This window comes from Littorina saxatilis, linkage group LG15, assembly GCF_037325665.1.
Source record: "Littorina saxatilis isolate snail1 linkage group LG15, US_GU_Lsax_2.0, whole genome shotgun sequence".
Taxonomy (NCBI): domain Eukaryota; kingdom Metazoa; phylum Mollusca; class Gastropoda; order Littorinimorpha; family Littorinidae; genus Littorina; species Littorina saxatilis.
In genome coordinates, this window is record NC_090259.1 from 49,374,567 (window position 1) to 49,393,790 (window position 19,224).

At 43.2% G+C, this 19,224-nt stretch overlaps 2 protein-coding genes across 5 annotated transcripts in view; one reads left to right on the plus strand and one right to left on the minus strand.

The window, feature by feature from the left end:
• LOC138949544 (WD repeat-containing protein 46-like) overlaps window positions 1-12,398 on the minus strand; it is a 35,995-nt gene extending 23,597 nt beyond the window's left edge. For 2 of the 3 annotated variants that reach the window (XM_070321396.1, XM_070321398.1), the window contains exons 1-7: window positions 12,286-12,398; window positions 9,553-9,627; window positions 7,689-7,772; window positions 6,308-6,337; window positions 3,693-3,739; window positions 2,930-3,020; window positions 661-722 (exon numbers count right to left, since the gene is read on the minus strand). In XM_070321396.1, coding sequence (XP_070177497.1) covers window positions 661-722; window positions 2,930-3,020; window positions 3,693-3,739; window positions 6,308-6,337; window positions 7,689-7,772; window positions 9,553-9,627; window positions 12,286-12,348 — 452 coding nt within the window. In that variant the 5' untranslated portion in view covers window positions 12,349-12,398. The remainder of the gene's footprint in view (window positions 1-660; window positions 723-2,929; window positions 3,021-3,692; window positions 3,740-6,307; window positions 6,338-7,688; window positions 7,773-9,552; window positions 9,628-12,285) is intronic. The other variant, XM_070321397.1, reaches the window with a different exon arrangement.
• Window positions 12,399-12,475: 77 nt separating this feature from the next.
• The window catches only part of LOC138949540 (cell division cycle 7-related protein kinase-like), a 35,463-nt gene continuing 28,714 nt past the window's right edge, over window positions 12,476-19,224 (plus strand). For both annotated transcript variants that reach the window (XM_070321392.1, XM_070321393.1), the window contains exon 1: window positions 12,476-12,591. The gene's annotated coding sequence lies outside the window, so the exon portion shown is untranslated. The remainder of the gene's footprint in view (window positions 12,592-19,224) is intronic.

The following is a 19,224-nucleotide window of genomic DNA, read 5'->3' on the forward strand; positions in this document are numbered from 1 at the left end:
CTTATTAGAAGTGCAAGTAACTTGTCATATTTTACTGAAACATGAAGCTTGGATAGGATGAGGGGTAAGTAATGTCATGCAAGGCACAGACACACACTTCAAATACACATTCCAACTTTCAGCAATACACACACACACACACATTCACACACACACACACACACACACCAGGCATGGGAATTGAAAGTTAAAAAAAAGGCTGACAATTTGTAAGTAATATCAAAGTCGACGACGCAAAGCGTCTAGCCAACCTAGGGGGTCCGGAAAAAAATGTCTCCAAAGAACTCAAATTGTGCAATTTGGTGTCATCTGAGCTCCAAGTTTGCCATTAAAAAAATTTCAGAACCATTTTTGCCTTCCCTATTTATTTTTTCGGCAGACACTTTTGTTTTTTCGGCGGAACAAAAAAACATTTCGGCGGAAATTTGCCTTTCGGTCGACAATTCCCATGCCTGACACACACACACACACGCATGCACACATTCACACACACACACACACACACACACACACACACACACACACACACACACACAGAAACATTCACACACACACACACACACACACACACACACACACACACATTCACCCATACACAGCTGCACAGACAGACAGACAGACAGACATACAGACATACACCCTCTCTTCCACACTACATACCTGCCACTCCTGTTGTAGTCTATGTAGTACGGTCCGAAGTCTTTCAGCGACAGATCAAAGTGCTACACACCACAAAAAAGAATTCCTTCAGTGACAACTCAAATGCTACACAACAGAATGGAGAATATTTATCACTTCCTCATTATTAATATTTGCCTGTGGTGTATCTTATTGTTCCCCACTCAATACATTGCGCTTGTTGTAAATGTGTCCTTTCTTGCGTTTGGATTGAGAGCTACGTTGACCAACATCAGTGGCCTCCCCTCACTCCTGCCCGGCGTGTCTGAGGAGTGACACAATGAAACACCTGCCCGGTGTGTCTGAGGGGGGACACAGTGAAACACCTGCCCGGTGTGTCTGAGGGGAGACACAGTGAAACACCTGCCCGGTGTGTCTGAGGGGTGACACAATGAAACACCTGCCCGGTGTGTCTGAGGGGAGACACAATGAAACACCTGCCCGGTGTGTCTGAGGGGGGACACAATGAAACACCTGCCCGGTGTGTCTGAGGGGGGACACAATGAAACACCTGCCCGGTGTGTCTGAGGGGGGACACAGTGATACACCTGCCCAACGTGTCTGAGGGGTGACACAGTGAAACACCTGCCCGGCGTGTCTGAGGGGGGACACAGTGAAACACCTGCCTGGCGTGTCTGAGGGGGGACACAATGAAACACCTGCCGTGCGTGTCTGAGGGGTGACACAATGAAACACCTGCCCGGCGTGTCTGAGGGGTGACACAATGAAACACCTGCCCGGTGTGTCTGAGGGGTGACACAATGAAACACCTGCCCGGAGTGTCTGAGGGGTGACACAATGAAACACCTGCCCGGCGTGTCTGAGGGGTGACACAATGAAACACCTGCCGGGCGTGTCTGAGGGGTGACACAATGAAACACCTGCCCGGTGTGTCTGAGGGGTGACACAATGAAACACCTGCCCGGCGTGTCTGAGGGGAGACACAATGAAACACCTGCCCGGTGTGTCTGAGGGGTGACACAATGAAACACCTGCCCGGTGTGTCTGAGGGGAGACACAATGAAACACCTGCCCGGTGTGTCTGAGGGGTGACACAATGAAACACCTGCCCAACGTGTCTGAGGGGTGACACAGTGAAACACCTGCCCGGTGTGTCTGAGGGGTGACACAGTGAAACACCTGCCCGGTGTGTCTGAGGGGTGACACAATGAAACACCTGCCCGGTGTGTCTGAGGGGAGACACAATGAAACACCTGCCCGGTGTGTCTGAGGGGGGACACAATGAAACACCTGCCCGGTGTGTCTGAGGGGAGACACAATGAAACACCTGCCCGGTGTGTCTGAGGGGAGACACAATGAAACACCTGCCCGGTGTGTCTGAGGGGAGACACAATGAAACACCTGCCGGGCGTGTCTGAGGGGTGACACAATGAAACACCTGCCCGGCGTGTCTGAGGGGTGACACAATGAAACACCTGCCGGGCGTGTCTGAGGGGTGACACAATGAAACACCTGCCCGGTGTGTCTGAGGGGTGACACAATGAAACACCTGCCCGGCGTGTCTGAGGGGAGACACAATGAAACCCTTCTTCAAGATCCTCCCATTGAAGACTCCATCCCTTTCAAGAGTCTTCCTTTTAGGCTTTTCTGTCAATAACCTACATAAATGTCGCCCCATGTTAAGACTCCCTCCTTGTGAAGACCTGATGTTCTCACATGTTGTAGGTTTTAAAAGGGGGGTTCCACTGCAGCACCTTTGTAAAGCCGACAGCAGACGGGCCGACAGCAGACGGGCCGACAGCAGACGGGCTGACAGCAGACGGGCCGACAGCAGACGGGCTGAGAGCAGACGGGCTGAGAGCAGACGGGCCGACAGCAGACGGGCCGACAGCAGACGGGCCGGAACACTGGTTCTCACTCCACGCTCACTGACGGCTCCAAGAAAGCTGTAAGGGAAAACAAGTGGCCACACCCCGGTAAACCGCTTCTGCTGGCAGGCTACACTAAGCGAGGGGCCGATGCGTTCTACTGATCGGTGGACAGACCGAGCTCAGCTGGCGTGGCAGACAGTCTGTCCGGGGGAGGGACCCCGATAAATGTCCTTGGCCAGGACACACCATGACAAAAGCTGACATGTTCTTTCTAAAATAAAACTCAACAATTTCACATTTAAACCTCTTCCCACCGATCTTCCCCCTGTGCCCCTTACTCTCCCTTGCCCTACCCCCCCTCCCCAAATCCAACATACTAACTAACCAACAACCCCCCCCCCCCCCCCCCCCCCACTTACCTTTGTAGCACTGGTGACATCGACAGCATCCACAATGTCCGTCTGCGACAACCTGCTGTCATGTTCCTCGTCCGACTCAAACTCCACGTACCTGTGACGACAAACACCTTTGTGTTTAACCCAACCAACAACATTTACTCTGTAACACTGTGCGTCTTTGACCAACGGCAGAGGCCTCGGAATAACACTGCCAAAGCACAAGCACAGAGAACAGAAGCGTCTAGAAAAATACAAAATACCCGTCCAACATTAGAACAGGACCAAGAGACTGCAACATTGCTAAACTACCTGTCTTAAACATTGCTAAACTACCTGTCTTAATCATTGTTAAAATACCTGTCTTAATCATTGTTAAAATACCTGTCTTAATCATTGTTAAAATACCTGTCTTAATCATTGTTAAAATACCTGTCTTAATCATTGTTAAAATACCTGTCTTAATCATTGTCAAAATACCTGTCTTAATCATTGTTAAAATACCTGTCTTAATCATTGTTAAAATACCTGTCTTAATCATTGTTAAAATACCTGTCTTAATCATTGTTAAAATACCTGTCTTAATCATTGTTAAAATACCTGTCTTAATCATTCTTAAAATACCTGTCTTAAACATTGTTCACAGGCTATGGCTTTATGCAAAGCTCTCCCCAAGATGACTGTCAATGTATGGATTGAACACTGCAGTTCTTTGACAGTCCCACCCAGTGACCACCTCTCCCCTTAAGTGAAAATGACAAATAGAATAAGATTGAAAACAACGGACCCTGCCTCCTCTCCGTGCTCAAACGCTGTCTTCTGTTGCTTGGCCACCTGACCACATATGGAAACATGTACTTTATGACAGAACACACTCCAAACAGCTGTACTATACTTGTATTATGGAGAAAAAATACTGAGCTAGAGAGAGAGAGAGAAAGAAATTCTTTATCAAAATAAAGAGAAAGAGAATGAGGGAGAGAGAGAGAGAGAGTGAGGGAGAGAGAGAGAGAGAGTGAGAGAGAGAGTGAGGGAGAGAGAGAGAGAGAGTGAGAGAGAGAGTGAGAGAGAGAGAGGCATTGATTGAACTGTTTGTGTGTATGTGCTGTGTGTGCATGCGAGAAAGAGAGTGTGAGTGAGTGAGTGAGTGAGAGAGTGAGTGAGTGAGAGAGTGAGTGAGAGAGAGAGAGAGTGAGTGAGTGAGTGAGAGAGAGAGAGAGTGAGTGAGTGAGTGAGTGAGAGAGTGATAGAGAGAGAGAGAGAGAGAGTGTGAGAGAGAGAGAGAGAGAGAGAGAGAGAGAGAGAGAGAGAGAGAGATATAATTGAATTGAATTTTATTGAAATTTGTTTATCGAAGGTAACAGAATAAGCAATGTAAACATGCTTTTTTTCATCCGGCCCTTGCCCATTGAGCGTTAGAAGTAGAGAGTCACACAACAGAGCGTTAGAAGTAGAGTCACACAACAGAGCGTTAGAAGTAGAGAGTCACACAACAGAGCGTTAGAAGTAGAGAGTCACACAACAGAGCGTTAGAAGTAGAGAGTCACACAACAGAGCGTTAGAAGTAGAGAGTCACACAACAGAGCGTTAGAAGTAGAGAGTCACACAACAGAGCGTTAGAAGTAGAGAGTCACACAACAGAGCGTTAGAAGTAGAGAGTCACACAACAGAGCGTTAGAAGTAGAGAGTCACACAACAGAGCGTTAGAAGTAGAGTCACACAACAGAGCGTTAGAAGTAGAGTCACACAACAGAGTGTTAGAAGTAGAGAGTCACACAACAGAGTGTTAGAAGTAGAGTCACACAACAGAGCGTTAGAAGTAAAGTCACACAACAGAGTGTTAGAAGTAGAGAGTCACACAACAGAGTGTTAGAAGTACAGTCACACAACAGAGCGTTAAAAGTAGAGAGTCACACAACAGAGCGTTAGAAGTAGAGTCACACAACAGAGCGTTAGAAGTAAAGAGTCACACAACAGAGCATTAGAAGTAGAGAGTCACACAACAGAGCGTTAGAAGTAGAGAGTCACACAACAGAGCGTTAGAAGTAGAGTCACACAACAGAGCGTTAGAAGTAAAGAGTCACACAACAGAGCGTTAGAAGTATAGAGTCACACAACAGAGCGTTAGAAGTAGAGAGTCACACAACAGAGTGTTAGAAGTAGAGAGTCACACAACAGAGCGTTAGAAGTAGAGAGTCACACAACAGAGCGTTAGAAGTAGAGAGTCACACAACAGAGCGTTAGAAGTAGAGAGTCACACAACAGAGCGTTAGAAGTAGAGAGTCACACAACAGAGCGTTAGAAGTAGAGAGTCACACAACAGAGCGTTAGAAGTAGAGAGTCACACAACAGAGTGTTAGAAGTAGAGAGTCACACAACAGAGCGTTAGAAGTAGAGAGTCACACAACAGAGCGTTAGAAGTAGAGAGTCACACAACAGAGTGTTAGAAGTAGAGTCACACAACAGAGTGTTAGAAGTAGAGAGTCACACAACAGAGCGTTAGAAGTAGAGAGTCACACAACAGAGTGTTAGAAGTAGAGAGTCACACAACAGAGTGTTAGAAGTACAGTCACACAACAGAGCGTTAGAAGTAGAGAGTCACACAACAGAGTGTTAGAAGTAGAGTCACACAACAGAGTGTTAGAAGTAGAGAGTCACACAACAGAGCGTTAGAAGTAGAGAGTCACACAACAGAGTGTTAGAAGTACAGTCACACAACAGAGTGTTAGAAGTAGAGAGTCACACAACAGAGTGTTAGAAGTAGAGAGTCACACAACAGAGCGTTAGAAGTAGAGAGTCACACAACAGAGTGTTAGAAGTAGAGAGTCACACAACAGAGCGTTAGAAGTAGAGAGTCACACAACAGAGCGTTAGAAGTAGAGAGTCACACAACAGAGCGTTAGAAGTAGAGAGTCACACAACAGTGTTAGAAGTAGAGAGTCACACAACAGAGTGTTAGAAGTAGAGAGTCACACAACAGAGCGTTAGAAGTAGAGAGTCACACAACAGAGCGTTAGAAGTAGAGAGTCACACAACAGAGCGTTAGAAGCAGAGAGTCACACAACAGACTAACTGATGAAATATGAAAAACAGTGCACACAGTCGACTGACGTGAGAAAGTCAGAAGCAGAGAGCCTGTGTAAACATTTGTGGAAGTAAATAAATAATTTTAGTTTCTACATTCATAAGTACTGGTAGTTATGGTTACCGACATGATTGTCAAATGATTGTGTATATAAACATGTGAGTATATTAAAAAAAATTATAATAAAATACAAAAAATACATGCATGATGGTAAAAGTGACCCAAACAGGACTGGTCTACACGTGTACTGTACGTGAGATGTGGAAATGAAGAAAGTAGAAAAGAGACAAGGGAGGGAGGCCCTCAAGATTGACTACCTTTGAACGTGAGGGGTCTCCACCATCAATCTGAAAGATTCAACAAACAGTGTGAGTCTGATGAAACAGAACAATGCATCCACACAACATTTGGCATACTAAACAATGGCTGTAGACACGGACACACACAGACACGCACATACAGTGATACACACGCACACATATTAACAGCAGACTTCCACTAACTCGCGGTCTTTGGTGTCCAAAGATTTTTGATCGCGATATATCCGATTTGTGATGCAGTTTGGGGTCCAATTAAAGGGAAGAAACCGCGTTCTCTTCTGAGTCACAGAAAAACGCGGTTATTTCCCTTGTCGGTCACAAAAAGCCTGTGAGCGTCACGTTGGCGTGTGTGCGTTTGCCGTGTGAGTGCATGTGTGTGTGTGTGTGTGTGTGTGCGTGAGTGTGTGTGTGTGTGCGCGTGCGCACGCACACCTGGCATGTGGTTGTGCTACAATGTTCATGTGTATGTGTTACTGCGTTTCTCGCGGCAAGTGTGACGCTTCTGTTGGCAACTAAGATCTCAAAAGATTTACTGCGATGACACGTTTTCTTTTATCAGCAGATGACGATTTCTTTCCTTTTTTCTCCGGCTCATACGTCGTCACAAACTTTTTTCTTCTATCTACTCTCTCTCTCTCTCTCTCTCTCTCTCTCTCTCTCTCTCTCTCTCTCTCTCTCTCTCTCTCTCTCTCTCTCTCTCTCTCTCTCTCTCTCTCTCTCTCTCTCTCTCTCTCTCTCTCTCTCTCTCTCTCTCTCTCTCTCTCAGACAGATTTTAAAATAACACAAAATAAACAGACAGGCAAAATAACACTGAGAAGGACACGCACTGACACGTTTGATCTTTTGTCGCGTCGAGCTTATGTCCATTCGAGCTTTTATCGCATCGAGCTTTTGTCCATTCGAGCATTTGTGGTTCGAGCATATGTCGCATCGAGCATTTGTCCATTCGAGCATTTGTCGTTCGAGCATATGTCGCGTCAAGCTTTTGTCGCGTCGAGCATTTGTCCATTCGAGATTTTGTCATGTACCCTGAAGTCTGCTGTATGTATAGAGAGAGAGAGATAAACAAACACACACACATAATAAAGAAACAGACACACATATACACACATTAAACTGTAGGTAAGAACACCCCTGAACTTTTAATTCACATTCTTTTTTTGCAATGACTGTCAAACCTCCTGCAGAAGATACTACTGTACTAGGTGATGAGTCCTATCAAACATCCCTCTGTTGTTCAACTCTGTACTAGTGATGAATGCAAGTCCTATCAAACATCCCTCTGTTGTTCAACTCTGTAGTAGGGAATGCAAGTCCTATCAACCATGCCTCTGTTGTTCAACTCTGCAAGCAAGAACAAACTGACAACTCTCTGACCTTTGCCATGCGACGTTTCTTCCACTTGGCCAGCCTTCGTCTGGACACGTCTGCTCCGTCCACTGTGAACGTCTCTGTCTTCTGCTGGTCAACAGAAAACAAGCAATCCATTAACCACTTCATCTATCCACCCATTCATTTATCAATCAACCAATCAATCAACAAGTTCATCTATCCATCCATCCATCAATCCATGCACCAGCTCATCCATCTATTCATTTATCAATCAATCAATCAATCCAGTAACCAGTTCATTCATCCATCCATCCATCAATCCATTAATCAGTCAATATCAAAGATTGAAAAGATTAATGAAATAATAATTCTATCCAATAATCAACCAATCAGTCAATCAAACAGTGACAGAATCCATGAATCAGTGAAGGGTGTAATATTGACATAATAGTGACAGAATCCATGAATCAGTGAAGGGTGTAATATTGACATAATAGTGACAGAATCCATGAATCAGTGAAGGGTGTAATATTGACATAAAAGTGACAGAATCCATGAATGAGTGAAGGGTGTAATATTGACATAATAGTGACAGAATCCATGAATGAGTGAAGGGTGTAATATAGGCATAGCAGTGACAGAATCCATGAATCAGTGAAGGGTGTAATATTGACATCAAAGTGACAGAATCAATGAATCATGCAGAGAATTGTAATATTGACATAATAGTGACAGAATCCATGAATCAGTGAAGGGTGTAATATTGACAGCATTGTGACAGAATCAATGAATCATTGTCAAGGATCCCTTTTGTCAAGAACTACTGACTTTGATGATTTTAATATTAAGTGCAAGTTTTCCAGAGGTTGTGTTTTGAGCTGATGCCAGGCCGCTCTTTCGTGTATGTTCTGTAGTAGTCTCGACCAGCTCTCGAGCGATCCGTCTATTTTAGTTAGTCGCGTTTACATCAAGCAGATGACGTAATAAGATGGAGAACGCGTCATGGTATTGGGTTCCATGGTGGGCGGTTACCTGAGCTAGCAGCTGACTAAAACCAGCACCGTAATTTAGAGTGTTGTTACTGGATATTTGGTAGACTAGATGCAATTGTCATATTCTTCTTGGTAAATATCATTGACTGTGTGTGAATGTGAATGCATGCTACGACTGCTTACTGTTATAAATAACCCTAACCTGTCCCTTGAGGTTAGTCTGAAAATGACTTGATGAAGTTTATAGTTGTAAGAGAACAATTTGCGCAAATCAGAATAGACTCTGAGGATACTCTGTACCTGTGCAGCGTGTAACCTGGGGAGGGAGAGCGCCGGCACGTCGAGTGCGCGAGCAATCCCTGTCAGTGTCAGGAACTCTGGTCAACGGCTATGGTGGTGGTGCCGGTATACAGACAGGGGAAAGTGCATGATTTCACCATGGGACAATGGTGACCCCGAGCTAGAGAAAGTCAATGGTGAATCGACTGCCTGCATCTGGACTGGCCTATCCGGGAATTAAACATTGGTGCCTAGTGGATCAAGCCAGTGGATTCCGTGGATTTGCCTTCGGAACTGGAATGATCTATGTTTATTTATACTCAGTGATTGGAAGTGTTTACTGTATGTTCTGAACGTGTGATGTTGCGTATTTTGTATTATCTTGGATTAATGTGTTTAGTATCAGTATAAATGAGAAATGTGATCTCTTTTTAGTTGGCTTTATCAAATAGTATGTATGAGTTTGTGACAACTAAAAAGAGATCACATTTCACATTTATACTGATACTAAACACATTAATCCGAGATAATACAAAATATGCAACATCACACGTTCAGAACATACAGCAAACAGTATAACATGTATGAGTTTGTGACAATCATGCAGAGAATTGTAATATTGACATCATTGTGCAAACCTTTGAAGCGTCTCCGTCATCTTTCTCATCTTTCTGGTCTTTATCGTCATAGTAACGCTTGGCGTTCTTCGTCCTCTGCAACACAAGAGCTGAATGTTTAGAATATAATTCACCATGTTTATAATTGACCATTTTTGCGATTAACACCGTTAACACCGTTAACACTTTAACACCGTTAACACTTTAACACCGTCAGATGTGAAAAAAAAGGAAAGAGAGAATGCTTATTGTCCTTCAGGCTAAATATTCCGCCTCTTAATTAAGGACATGAAATGGGTTATATGACGACAGGCGCGGTGGCGTGGTGGTAAGACGTCGGCCTCCTAATCGGGAGGTCGTGAGTTCGAATCCAGGTCGCTGCTGATCCTGTAAAGATCCTGTAATCCATGTCGGAGTTCGGTGGGTTATGGAAACACGAAAATACTCAGCATAGTCAGCGTCACTCCGCTTTCGTTGAGTAGGCATGCTGGGTATTTTTGTGTTTCCATATTAACCCACCAAACTCCGACATGGATTACAAGATCTTTTCCGTGCGCACTTCGGTGGGTTATGGAAACACGAAAATACCCAGCATGCCTACTCAACAAAAGTGGAGTGAAGCTGACTATAGGGTTATATGATAATTCGAGTTTTTATGCCCTCACGGCTTTTGATGAGATACACAAGTGTATGCGTGTTTAGGTGGTATCAGCCCTAATCTGCATTTATGGCAGAATGACTGAGGTGTTTTACGTGCCATTGTGGTGACACGAGGGTGGGATATGGCTTCCGTCTCTGGGTCTTTACGTAAAGTTGACCTGTGTCCGTCCCGGCCTGAATTCGAACCTGCAACCTTTCCATCACAAGTCCAGTGCTCTACCAACTGAGCTTTCAGGCCCCCGTCAGATGTGTATTTGTGGTGAAAGAGTGAATGCCCTTGCCTTTCCTCTGACATATATAAACTTCACACCTGCTCCTGTCCATGAGTTTCGACACACCCCTCTCTAGTGATTGGCCCTTACAATGTTTGTCTGAGTAAAAAGTAAGGGCATTCACTTTTTCACACCCCATTCAAACAAGAGTTGTTTTCCAAATTCATCTATTGTGCTGTGAAATCACTTCATCTCAACAATTTCAAATCTTGTAGCGCAGAGATAAGAAAATTAAAAGAAAAAAGTCTTGATGATTGGTCTTCAGCTGTTAGGCAGCCACAATCGTTGAATCGGTTATTCTGCCGCGCCCGGAGTGTGTGCATGCATTTGTGTGTGCTCATGAGTTTGTTGATTCTGTCCTATCATAGGGATATTAATTTGTATTAAAAGGAACACAACAAACACACACGGTGATCATAAATACACACATGTTACAGGCACATTATTAATTGTGATCTGTTGACCAAACCAAACCAAACCAAGCCAAGCCACGCCACAGTACAGAGATAGAGACAGTTGAGTTGATGGTCAGGCCACAGTACAGAGACAGTTGAATTGATGGTCGGGCAGCAGTACAGAGACAGAGACAGTTGAGTTGATGGTCGGGCCACAGTACAGAGATAGAGACAGTTGAGTTGATGGTCGGGCCACAGTACAGAGACAGAGACAGTTGAGTTGATGGTCGGGCCACAGTACAGAGACAGAGACAGTTGAGTTGATGGTCGGGCCACAAAAAAACAAACAGTGAGAAACAGAAAAATCGACCATTTGAAGAACACTGGCGAATGGTCGGAGTTGGATGGGGAGACGATGGTGAGTTCTATTTGTAAAAGATCCCAAGAACACAGAAAGACAGAAGTAACACATTCTTGACTGGAACAACATTGCTCAAACGAGAAAATATAAAGTCGCATAAAACATAGATTAATGCCCACAGTTTTGATTGCAAATTGCGCAACGGATCATACAAAACAAAAGCCCTACAAGATGCCAGCTGGGTAAGACTATTCATCGCTGACCATGCACAGCCCAGTTGCCGATCATATCACCGCTATTTTTGAGTGTAAAAATAAACCTGACAGTTATGAGTTAATCATAGTTCATACTATATCACTGTTTGGGGGAATGTTCCCTGAGTTTTAGTGCTTCCCTTTTGGGAATACACCTGGTTTTGTTTAAGGGAAGACAGTCACACTCGCAGTACTTACTGGTGTTGATCAAAGAAACTTAGAAAGAAGCTAGAAAGCCAAGGCAAATTCAGAAAAGATTGCCTGAGCACTATAACCTTACTGTGCCAGGGTCCATGGATTGCCAAGCTTAGCACTAATAGCAGCAGTGATGTTCCAGACAGAGAAAATAGCTTATTAGCTAGCTGGGACCTGGACTGAAATTGTACAAGTCCAAATATCCTGACATAAAAGTAAAAACAAGGCTCCGTAAAAACAAAAAAACACATGTAGTAGACTAAACTATTAATCTTGAAGTTTTGCGTGTTAAATTCATAGCGGTACTGGCAGCGGTACTGGCAGCAAGCACTGAAGCAGACATCCGGCATGCATCAGACAGTCCACCAGCCTGGGTTCAAAACAATGCGTCAAATAAAATAAACGAAATAAAAAGAATGCGTTAATCATTGAATAACCGAAGACCCAGCCAGGCCTGAGACAGTGAGAGCGAGAACAACACTAAAGTCAGACAAGAGTTCGAGCGTTAAAATTAAATAACACGATCTATATATACATTTCCCAAAATGTGTCTATTCCTTTGATCACTAACTCCAAGCCATCCACACACATCTGTACCACGACCCAGTGCACTGTACCTTCTTTCTCTTGTTTTTCTTTTCCAGATCCAGATCCTTCGCGCTGCTCTTCTGTTCGGACATTTTGCATGTAAACTCTCCGCACACGTGTTTTGCTCCTTTCGATAACTGACAGGAAGTGAAGAACACTTCCGGTACAACAGCGTTTTTCTTGCATTTGGGCAAAAAGATACTTTAGTTTGCCAAGGACATTAACTCTCTCGTACACAAAGCGCGCCAGGTTTGGCCGGAGTGGGAAAGAGAACGAAAACTTGTTCTTTTCACGACACTGTAAGCTCTTATTGCTTTATAGCAGCACACGTCAAGGTAAGTTGGACATCTTCAGTGTTGTTGGCAGTATGCTTGGTTCCTTTATCAGAAGACTGACGAATAGATCATTCACAACATTAGCATTCAAATTGCAAACCTAAACAAAATGTTTTTAGTTTTGTTTAGGCCAAAAAAATTAGGTGTGGTTAAGGTAACATAGCCACAAAAAATAGGGTAGGAAGGTAGGCAATCACTTTTTTTTTTAAACTTTTTTTTCTAATGTGTACAAATTAAACCTACTTGACAGGGAAATAAGTGTGCGACTTGAGCGCTTTCGCTTTCATTGCGTTTTCTGCACTCGTTTTCTTGGTTTTTGTGTGGGTTTTTTGACAAATGTAATAAATAGTTATAGGGTCGGCCCCTAAAAATAGGGTAGGTCGGGTTACCGTAACCACACCTATTTTTTTTTTAGGCCTTAGTTTAGTTTGTGGGGACAATATTAATGGAGTAGGCAGTAAAGCCCATAAATCATCCCATCACTATTTGTTCAACATTTTGTTTTATTGGGTCTGCATCACTTATGTTGTAAATGTACTAAAAGTAAAATAGGACAATGTTTGATTTTGAATGACTGGGACATCTTGAAACTGAAACAGTGAAAGGCTGCGAGGCCAGAGCCTGTATGCCTGTCCCTGCTACTAATTCCTGTACTTAATCATGTAATGTGTCAGCTGATTACATCTTAATCTTATCAGACTGCTGATGTGTTTTATCTTATGCCTATTTTTCAACTGCACACTTGTTCCATGGCCTGCTTGACAATGACATGTCCGATCTCTGATTCAGTAATTGAATACACCCCTTGATAGTTTTGCGATACACTGATTACACAGCCCATAGACTGCTAGTGATAGAGACAGCCCATAGACTGCTAGTGATTGAGACAGCCCATAGACTGCTAGTGATAGAGCAAGTGCCGTGAGATTTCAGTTTGTTTAGTGAACAGCTGTGCGCTGAAGTAGCAGTAGACGCTTACTCGTACAAAAAAGCAATATATAGTAAAGTAATACTAATAGTAATGTGGAGAAAAGTGCAGTACACCTATGGTTCTTTTTTCCGTATTTCTTATTTCCCCAATGAAAGTCCTGTAAAGTGTAATAGTCAGTACAAAAGGTGACCCAGTACAAATCGCCAGTGCGTAGATAGGTCACATAGCAAGACTTTTGTGCCAAGCGGTTAATCGCTTGCACCTGTGGCCCTGGCCCCGACCTGACCCCGAGAGGCAGTTGCTCTGGGCCCCAAGTACAACCCCCCTCCCCCCTTTTTCTTTTGTTCTTAGACTCTCTGTCGGTGCACACAGGGCGCTGAGGTCGGCAGACAGCGGACTGACAGCAGGCGGTCTTTGTTCTAGTACTCCACCCCCCCCCCCCCCCCCCGTCCTCTTTCCGCCCCTCCCCAAGATAGGCTAAAGGACAGAAATTGCTGAACTTGCAACTCTCCTAGTTGTACAGTACAGAGTGACGAACGTTTGAGTTCTGGAATATTCCTACCCTTTCTAATGACGTTTTAATCATCTCGCTTTCAGATGCAACGCATTCTTTCTCCCCCTCCTTTAGGTTGCTAAGAATGGAATTAGTGTTCTTTTTACCCTCTCTTTTACCCCCTTCCTTAGGTTGTTTTATTGCTAGGCTTGACGCTTCTTGCTGTTATACTCACAAACGCATACTCTCTCTATATTTTGTTTTGTCATTCTTTTCCTCGGTATTCCTTTTATTCGTATATTCACTACATGTATTCTTTTATTCAGTAGAATGTAGGCGCTATGTTAATCATATATGTGGCTGATGCAAATGTATAAAGACGGATGAAACCGGGGTATGCGATGTTTTGTTACGGCAATGGCCATTATTGTTTTGAGCACGCAGCGTTTTGCGGGGTTTTTATGGGCATGGATTTGCCGTTTGATATGAACGTCTAGCGGACGTTTTGTATGTTAGAGAGGAAGCATTTTTGCGTGAACATAATTGCTCAGTCTTTGAGAGACACTGAGAGTGTAACTGGAAGTTTTGCAGTTCGTCTGCGTTTTTGTCTACCTACAAGTGTTTGGTATCTACAGATACGTTGTAAGGTTTGTTGTTTAATGACGTATGTGTGTACATCATTTTTATGTGGGTTTTCTTAATAGAAGAACTTTGGTGTATGTTTGAGGAGTTTAACTTCAGTTTTAAGGAGGCTGGCAGCAGGCTCGGAGCCCTCCACCTCCCCTCCCTTTTGCTCCCGCGCTGCCAGAGCGGGATTCTCATTGGTCCTGCTAGGGTGACGTAGGAGGAAACCCCGTTAGCTATAAAAGACCCCTGTCCCCGTGAGGTCGGGAGATGTGTGAGAGAGTAGGGTGCCTAATAAGTGCCTGAAGCATGCGTCTCCCCTGTTTTAGAGTCAGGGTCATCAAAACTACCACGGAGGAGTTGCATTGAGCTGGGTTTAAAGTGGTTCGACCCTACGCCCTATGCTTAGTGCTTCTCCTCAGATTTGCGTGTGGTCCGGATGGTATGTGTGCCTTAGTGCCTGACCTGACAGACCACGTCCTCGATACGCAACTCTTGTCCCACTGGCAATAGTGAGCAGTGCGCGCTGTTCACTCGGTTACCACGAGGCTTATTAGAGTAGTGCGCGCTACTCTAAAGGTTACCAACACGCGGTGATCGAGTGGCGTCACTCGATTTTGTCCAGGCCCCGAACCCCTGCCCGATTTTTCATCCAGATTAGGACTTAGGTTTTGTTTTCAAAGAGTAAGTTAGATCGCTAGGGTACCTACGGGTCATGCCCGATTTTCCAGCATTGTAAAGACTCAGATTTTGTCTGTTAGTGTAGTGTTTAGACTGTGTTAAAACCAACCTAGATTTTGTATAGATATATTTTCTATGGAAGAACTCACGTAGCCCATGTATGTTTTATGATTGTTGTTTTGGTTTGAATACAATTTGGAACCCTATCGCAACCTTGTCGGCTTTATATTTGGTGTCGGAAGTATTTTGTTCGTCTGTTCGTCCGGTGCGTGTGGTTTGAATGCCATCCTGACAAATGTCCTTTAAGACCGCACGCACAGTAACACCTTAGACGCAGACAGTTTCCGTGAAGCTACCACCGCTCGGCTTTACAGTAATACTAATAGCATGGCACCACAATGCCATTTGCCATTGTTACCTGCAGCTGCAAACACGATGGTTAGCATGCCCCAAGTTACTTGAAACTTGTCCATTGGGTACTGTGAGTGTGACTGCGTGAAAAACTGAAACTCTCAAAAAGTGTATCCGTGATTCTGTCAATCTGTCACGATGTACGTTTCCTTTAACGTGTTTGTTCTCACTCTCACTCTCAGTCTCAGTCTGCACAGAACATACACTACAGCATGTATGATAGTTTGACCACATTACCACTACAGCATGTATAATAGTTTGACCACATTACCACTACAGCATGTATGATAGTTTGACCACATTACCACTACAGCATGTATGATAGTTTGACCACATTACCACTCCAGCATGTATGATAGTTTGACCACATTACCACTACAGCATGTATGATAGTTTGACCACATTACCACTACAGCATGTATGATAGTTTGACCACATTACCACTACAGCATGTATGATAGTTTGACCACATTACCACTACAGCATGTATGATAGTTTGACCACATTACCACTACAGCATGTATGATAGTTTGACCACATTACCACTACAGCATGTATGATAGTTTGACCACATTACCACTACAGCATGTATGATAGTTTGACCACATTACCACTACAGCATGTATGATAGTTTGACCACATTACCACTACAGCATGTATGATAGTTTGACCACATTACCACTACAGCATGTATGATAGTTTGACCACATTACCACTACAGCATGTATGATAGTTTGACCACATTACCACTACAGCATGTATGATAGTTTGACCACATTACCACTACAGCATGTATGATAGTTTGACCACATTACCACTACAGCATGTATGATAGTTTGACCACATTACCACTACAGCGCAGCATGTATGATAGTTTGACCACATTACCACTACAGCATGTATGATAGTTTGACCACATTACCACTACAGCATGTATGATAGTTTGACCACATTACCACTACAGCATGTATGATAGTTTGACCACATTACCACTACAGCATGTATGATAGTTTGACCACATTACCACTACAGCATGTATGATAGTTTGACCACATTACCACTACAGCATGTATGATAGTTTGACCACATTACCACTACAGCATGTATGATAGTTTGACCACATTACCACTACAGCATGTATGATAGTTTGACCACATTACCACTACAGCATGTATGATAGTTTGACCACATTACCACTACAGCATGTATGATAGTTTGACCACATTACCACTACAGCATGTATGATAGTTTGACCACATTACCACTACAGCATGTATGATAGTTTGACCACATTACCACTACAGCATGTATGATAGTTTGACCACATTACCACTACAGCATGTATGATAGTTTGACCACATTACCACTACAGCATGTATGATAGTTTGACCACATTACCACTACAGCATGTATGATAGTTTGACCACATTACCACTACAGCATGTATGATAGTTTGACCACATTACCACTACAGCATGTATGATAGTTTGACCACATTACCACTACAGCATGTATGATAGTTTGACCACATTACCACTACAGCATGTATGATAGTTTGACCACATTACCACTACAGCATGTATGATAGTTTGACCACATTACCACTACAGCATGTATGATAGTTTGACCACATTACCACTACAGCATGTATGATAGTTTGACCACATTACCACTACAGCATGTATGATAGTTTGACCACATTACCACTACAGCATGTATGATAGTTTGACACATTACCACTACAGCATGTATGATAGTTTGACCACATTACCACTACAGCATGTATGATAGTTTGACCACATTACCACTACAGCATGTATGATAGTTTGACCACATTACCACTACAGCATGTATGATAGTTTGACCACATTACCACTACAGCATGTATGATAGTTTGACCACATTACCACTACAGCATGTATGATAGTTTGACCACATTACCACTACAGCATGTATGATAGTTTGACCACATTACCACTACAGCATGTATGATAGTTTGACCACATTACCACTACAGCATGTATGATAGTTTGACCACATTACCACTACAGCATGTATGATAGTTTGACCACATTACCACTACAGCATGTATGATAGTTTGACCACATTACCACTACAGCATGTATGATAGTTTGACCACATTACCACTACAGCATGTATGATAGTTTGACCACATTACCACTACAGCATGTATGATAGTTTGACCACATTACCACTACAGCATGTATGATAGTTTGACCACATTACCACTACAGCATGTATGATAGTTTGACCACATTACCACTACAGCATGTATGATAGTTTGACCACATTACCACTACAGCATGTATGATAGTTTGACACATTACCACTACAACATGTATGATAGTTTGACCACATTACCACTACAGCATGTATGATAGTTTGACCACATTACCACTACAGCATGTATGATAGTTTGACCACATTACCACTACAGCATGTATGATAGTTTGACCACATTACCACTACAGCATGTATGATAGTTTGACCACATTACCACTACAGCATGTATGATAGTTTGACCACATTACCACTACAGCATGTATGATAGTTTGACCACATTACCACTACAGCATGTATGATAGTTTGACCACATTACCACTACAGCATGTATGATAGTTTGACCACATTACCACTACAGCATGTATGATAGTTTGACCACATTACCACTACAGCATGTATGATAGTTTGACCACATTACCACTACAGCATGTATGATAGTTTGACCACATTACCACTACAGCATGTATGATAGTTTGACCACATTACCACTACAGCATGTATGATAGTTTGACCACATTACCACTACAGCATGTATGATAGTTTGACCACATTACCACTACAGCATGTATGATAGTTTGACCACATTACCACTACAGCATGTATGATAGTTTGACCACATTACCACTACAGCATGTATGATAGTTTGACCACATTACCACTACAGCATGTATGATAGTTTGACACATTACCACTACAGCATGTATGATAGTTTGACCACATTACCACTACAGCATGTATGATAGTTTGACCACATTACCACTACAGCATGTATGATAGTTTGACCACATTACCACTACAGCATGTATGATAGTTTGACCACATTACCACTACAGCATGTATGATAGTTTGACCACATTACCACTACAGCATGTATGATAGTTTGACCACATTACCACTACAGCATGTATGATAGTTTGACCACATTACCACTACAGCATGTATGATAGTTTGACCACATTACCACTACAGCATGTATGATAGTTTGACCACATTACCACTACAGCATGTATGATAGTTTGACCACATTACCACTACAGCATGTATGATAGTTTGACCACATTACCACTACAGCATGTATGATAGTTTGACCACATTACCACTACAGCATGTATGATAGTTTGACCACATTACCACTACAGCATGTATGATAGTTTGACCACATTACCACTACAGCATGTATGATAGTTTG